Raw genomic sequence first — 6,256 nt, 5'->3', positions numbered from 1 at the left:
ATGGCAAAATACGAGGCTTGTATCTTGGGACTCATATTGGCCATTGACATGAATATTCAGGAGTTGCTGGTAATCGAAGATTCAGATCTACTGGTACATCAAGTACTTGGAGAGTGGGCTACCAAGAGCACTAAAATATTGCCATACTTGCATTGTGTACAAGATTTGATCAAGAGTTTTACAAAGATAGATATCAAACACGTTCCGAGGATTCAGAACGAGTTCGCAGATGCACTGGTTACCGTATCTTCCATGATACAACATCCAGACAAGAATTTCATTGATCCTATCCCGATAGAGATTCGTAAGCAGCTAGCTTATTGTGCTCATGTTGAAGAAGAGTTCGATGGAAATCCATGGTTTCACGATATCAAGGAGTATTTAGAGAAAGGAGAAGACACTCAGAAGTGCACGATGTGAAGATTAGCCAAACCACTTCTTTCAGAGCGGAGGAATTCTATATAGAAGGACTCCTGACTTGGGATTGTTGCGATGTGTCGATGCCAAGGAGGCATCTAGATTGCTTGAAGAAATACACGCTGGAACTTGCGGACCTCACATGAACGGGTTCGTTCTAGCCAAGAAGATATTAAGGGCAGGGTATTTCTGGATGACTATGGAGACAGACTGCATCAAATACGTACAGAAATGCCACCAATGCCAGGTACATGTTGATATGAGATGGGTGCTACCCAACGAACTCAATGCAAAGAGTTCACCCTAGCCTTTCTCTGCTTGGGGCATGGATGTCATTGAACATGTAGTTTCGAACAGACACATGTTCATTTTGGTGGCTATAGACTACTTCACAAAATGGGTCGAAGCCGCTTCTTATAAAGCTGTGACTAAGAAGGTCATAGCAGATTTTGTTCGAGATCGTATTGTTTGTCAATTTGGAGTACCTGAGTCAATCATTACCGATAATGCCACCAATCTTAATAGTGATCTGATGAAAGCCATGTGTGAAACATTCAAGATCAAACATCGGAATTCTATAGCATATAGGCTACAAATGAATGAAGTCGTGAAAGCCGCCAACAAGAACATCAAGAAGATATTAAGGAAGATGGTGGACAACTACAAGCAATGGCATGAGAAGCTATCATTTGCTTTGCTCAGTTACCGCACCACAATTCATACGTCAACTGGGGCAATCCCCTATCTACTGGTCTACGGTACTGAAGCTGTTATACCTACCAAGGTGGAGATTCCTTCCCTAAGAATCATACAGGAGGCATAACTCAGCGATGCGGAATGGAAACAGAGCCGGTATGAGCAATCGGCTCTCATTGATTGTAAGAGGATGAACGCAATGTGTCATAGTCAACTCTACCAGAATAGGATGGCAAGGGCTTTCAAAAAAAGGTTAGACCGAGACAATTCACACCAGGGAAATTGGTGTTGAAGCGGATCTTCCCGTATCAGGACGAAGCAAAAGGAAAAATCTCACCTAACTGGCAAGGCCCTTACATGGTTCACCGAGGACTGATAGGAGGAGCGCTTATACTTGTAGAAATGGGCGGAGAAATTTGGCCAAAACCTATCAATTCAGACACCGTCAAGAGATATTATGTTTAAGATTATGTTTGCACTTTCTTTTGATGCAACATGAATTACGCTTGAACTGATTCCCATTTAAGAGGGGATACGTAAGCAGCCATGTGGGTTTGATCATATCCTAATAAAATTTTCATTCCCCTCTACAGTCAGGAACTGGGGCAAGTTTCAAGTTTTCATCAATCTCATTACATCAAGGATCACCAATAAATATATCACAGGGAGTATACATTTAAACTGGGGTAGAATTTTGAGGGGGTCCTCAAAATTCCGAGTTAAGAAGATCGCAATGTCTCAAAACGTGTCACAGTCTATGGTTCGATGAAATTATTTACTTTTATGCGTCATCACGTATTTTGAACAACTGTATTTCTCACAAATGATTTATCAAAAATGCATATTTTCGAAAATTTCATTTCTATGATAGCCATATGTTACCCAGGGTGACTTGAACAAGACGTCAAGACAAGGATCAAAGGCCAAATGAGGAATTAAAAGCACGGAACCAACCTTTCCCCCAAAACTCATAACTTTTCTTTGGATGCAGGCATAATAGACACGACAAGCATGCCCACGAATATATAACAAGAATGCTATCTTCACACCGACAGAAGTCACCAAGCACAAACACGTCAAGCTAGGGACCACTTTCCCTCTCATATTTAATCGGTGCTTTCTCTGCATAGGGCTAAGCACTGCCCTCATTCTTTGTATGAGGCTAAGCACTGCCTCCATTATTGCATAGGGCTAAGTACTGCCCTCATTCTTTGCATAGGTCTAAACACTGCCCTCACTATCGCATAAGGTTAAACACGGCCTTTTCTTGCATGCGACTAAGCACTGTCTCTAGTACATTGCATGAGGCTAAGCATTGACTCTACTATTGCATAAGGATAAATGCTGCCTTTTCTTGCATGAGACTAAGTACTGTCTCTATCACATTGCATGAGGCTAAGCACTGCCTCCATCATTGCATAAGGCTAAACATTGCCTTTCTCCGCATAGGGCTAAGCACTGCCCTCATTAATTGTATGAGACTAAGGATTGTCTCCATTACATGGCATGAGGCTAAGCATCGCTTCTATCATCGCATAAGGCTAAACACTACCTTTCTTTCGATGGGACTAAATGTTATCTCCATTACATTGCATGAGGCTAAGCACTGCCTCTATTATTGCATAAGGCTAAACACTGCCTTTCTCTGCATAGGGAAAATCACTGCCCTAATTACATCGCATGAAACTAAGAGTTGTCTCCATCACTGGCATAAGGCCAAGCACTGCCTTGTCTCACTCTCACATATGATTAAGCATCACTTGTTCCCTCTATCAAATGATCGATATCGCTGCATCTTTGTATCTCAGGGGCTGAAACATCGCCACATTGTCCAAAGGCGTCATAGTCTGAAGGCATCATCTCATAGCTCGAAGACATCATGCCATGGCCTGAGGATCTCTCAAAACTGCATATCATTATTCAAAGGCGCCATAGTCCAGAGGCACTATCCTCATAGCCCGAGGACACCATTTCATGGCCTGCAAATCCCTTATTCATATGTTTCATGACCAGGACGTCATGGTCTAAGGACATCATCCTCATCATCCAAAGACAACTCTCATAGTGCGAAGAAAATTTGCATCATGTTTAAATTTTCGCAATAACCCTATATATTCGCATGCATCGTGTTTCAAGTTTTGCAGGTAACTCAGGATATTCGCGTGCATCGTATTTCAAGTTTTGCAAGTAACTCAGGAGGTAACCGTTCTACAAACGGGAGCAATTCTCGCTCCGATTTCCGTTCAGAATGTTCACATCCTCTAATTATCTCAAACATAACCAATGATCAGCAATTGATTACTCTTTGTTCCGTAACCGCCCAAACATTTATTTCGAATAGACGTAACATTCAAATTCACATTCATAGCTCCACCTGAAATTATCTGTTACTCACGACACTATCCTATCCAAGAGATCCTTTTTCGAAACACACAACCACTCTTATAACAACTCCATCTGTTATGTTCGTCGTTGGATCCAGAACTACACACGACCTGATTTTCGTAACACTAGGGATATGTAGGCAACTCAAGAACCAAGGTTTGGCCTCCATTATTTCAAACACACCTCGTCCTTGCTCATTCGGACAAAATTGGTCATCATTTTCTTTACCCGACAACTCTTTCATCATTTTCGGGAAAAGAAGGGCAGTTGTTGATACGCAATTTTGCCATCATATTTTGAAATGAAGTCTATATACTTTCAAAATATCATTTTTGCAGTATTACCCCAATTTACAAGGTTCATATAAGTATTTTCTATAATTTTCTATAATTATTTAAGCTTTAGGATTAATTTTCTTGCATTTAATTATTCAGATATTTAGTAATTATCCCTTAAAATTATTTTGGGGTGATTTAATCATCTAAATTTATTATTTATACCCACATGTATGTTTTATAACGTTTTACTTCATTTCATATAATTACTTTTGTATTTTGAGCTATTTACACAATCTTTGCAATAATAACCTATATCCTATAAATAATCATATTTATTATATTATTTATGCCAAAATGACATTTTATATTTTTATAATGTTGAGTGGTTATTTTTAAGCATTGTTCACAACATAAATAATATTTTTACCATTTATTAGATATTTTAATAATTTATTTTAAATTGAATTCTAGTATTCTAAAAAAGCTACCCAAAATACGCCGATTCGGGACCAATTTAATGGCCCAAACGCTCAAAATTCTTAGCCTAATTCCCCCAGCCCAAACCAAACAAGCCCTTTAGTTAACCCGGTCGGTACCCGTTTTAAACGACCTGCCCCACTCTTTCCTTCTATCTCAGTAGTTGATCTCAAAGATCAATGGCCCACAAGCGATCTCCCATCTTTAAACTACCCAACCCCAAACCCTAACACCCATTCCTCTAAGACAACCTCCCCTAAACACTCTCCTTCTCCCTTCTTTAAAAACCCTATTCGCCTTCCTCGATCTTCTCTGAATCCGATCAAATCATGGATTTCTTTTGTGATTTACTTACCTTTTACGCATTACCTCGTTGTTACTTACAAGACTATGGTGTTACTTAGTACTTGCCCTATTTTTGGGAAGTACTAATCTCCGAATCAAAGGAAATCGGCTTCACTCTTCTAGATTTGGACGATATTTCGTCTGTATACCTCCATGGAAAAGCTATGAGGGTTCGATTCACCAAGATCTACGGCCAATTTCTGACCCTCGTCAAACTAGGGTTTACCTGTTTTCTTCTCCTGATCCGATTTTAAATTGATTTTGCATGTTATTCTTTCCTTGTTTATGTTCGATTGACTGTATTTTCTTATTTGTGTGTTGATTATTTACTACTATATAAACCCTCATTCCTCATTCCCTATTTCCCCTCTAGGACTTAACAACTATTGCTACAACTACGGCTACTACTATTATTCTCTCACTCTCACTCATTCTACTATTCTGAAATTTGAGACTTTGGTCGGCTGAAAGCCAAGGCCACCAGAATTCAATTGTTGCTCCTTTCTTAGTGTGAGCACTACCCGGGGTTTATTCGAGACCCTTAGGTACTCTAACGCAATGAGATTCGGGGAGTCCTGCTATTTGTTGCTAGTTGACTTGCTACTTGAACTTAATTTTCTTGTTCGTTTAATTTGTAACTGGTGAGTACCTTGACTCTTGCAATTCTATTCTTACTTGTGGTAATGCTTTAATACCCATGTATGTTCGAATTTGTGAACCTATACGATTACAATATGTTGTTACCTTTGTTTTCAATCCTATCTGCCTTGGAAGTTAGCCTATAGTCCTGTATTCTCTAGCATCTAAACTAGCCTAAATCCTATACTTGGACGTCTGCCCCCTATTTATATTTTTTACCATCCTGAACCTGCTCAATCTACTATATTTATGCACACATGAGTTCTTATGTTTGTTGCTTGTGCATGTTTATGCCTTGCTCTGAATTATTGTATTAAAACTCTTAGGATACTTATTCATGCCCATAATTTGCTCGACTATGCTTCTTTATGCTGAGCCATTCAGGCATAACTTGCTACTTGATCATGTCTATATGAATTCTGAATTCTTCAGACAAGCATGCTATTTTACCATTTGTGAACCTCAATCCTCATTATAATTGCCTGCTTTACTACCATCCTGTTCTGTAGACTCATATATGCTAGTACTAGTTTTTCTTGAGTTTAATGACTAGGGAGTCCTTGATGTGCATAACTAAACTTGCTATATATGATTAGCTTGTATTAAGTACTTGTTTATTGATTGGTTGTGGTGTTGAGTTTGTGATACTGTTGACCCTAAGTTTCTTTAATCGGTTTCCTTAGTAGCACTTCTACTTGCCCCGAATTAGCCTACAATTCTTAGTTATGTCCTGCCTTGCATTCTATGTTCTTCTTGGGAAGGTTGTTGTATATATATCCCAAGGGGAGTCTCATGAGCATGTCATCGTCACCTGTTAATCTCCTTAGAATCAATTCCTGCCCTTAACTCTCATCTTAGGTTCTTGCTTTATGGATGCATGTTTCCTATAACTAATCAGGTATATCTTAAGAAGTCATCGGGGGTTATGAGACTAGGGTTGACCTTCTGTTACTCAATATGGTAGATTTTGATATGATTTTGGGCATGGATTGGTTGTCACCATAGGGTTGACCGTGACG

General features: G+C 39.3%; 1 protein-coding gene across 1 annotated transcript; it reads left to right on the top strand.

Annotated features, from left to right (window-relative positions):
* LOC138892918 (uncharacterized) lies at positions 1-420 on the top strand. Its single transcript, XM_070176675.1, has one exon. It carries the CDS (start codon positions 1-3, stop codon positions 418-420), a length of 420 nt encoding a protein of 139 aa, XP_070032776.1.
* The last annotated feature ends 5,836 nt before the right edge of the window (positions 421-6,256 follow it).

The sequence above is a fragment of the Nicotiana tomentosiformis genome, chromosome 5 (assembly GCF_000390325.3).
Source record: "Nicotiana tomentosiformis chromosome 5, ASM39032v3, whole genome shotgun sequence".
Classification (NCBI taxonomy): Eukaryota; Viridiplantae; Streptophyta; class Magnoliopsida; order Solanales; family Solanaceae; genus Nicotiana; species Nicotiana tomentosiformis.
The sequence above is the reverse complement of the archived record's forward strand: the minus strand, read 5'-3'. Positions and strand labels throughout refer to the sequence as shown.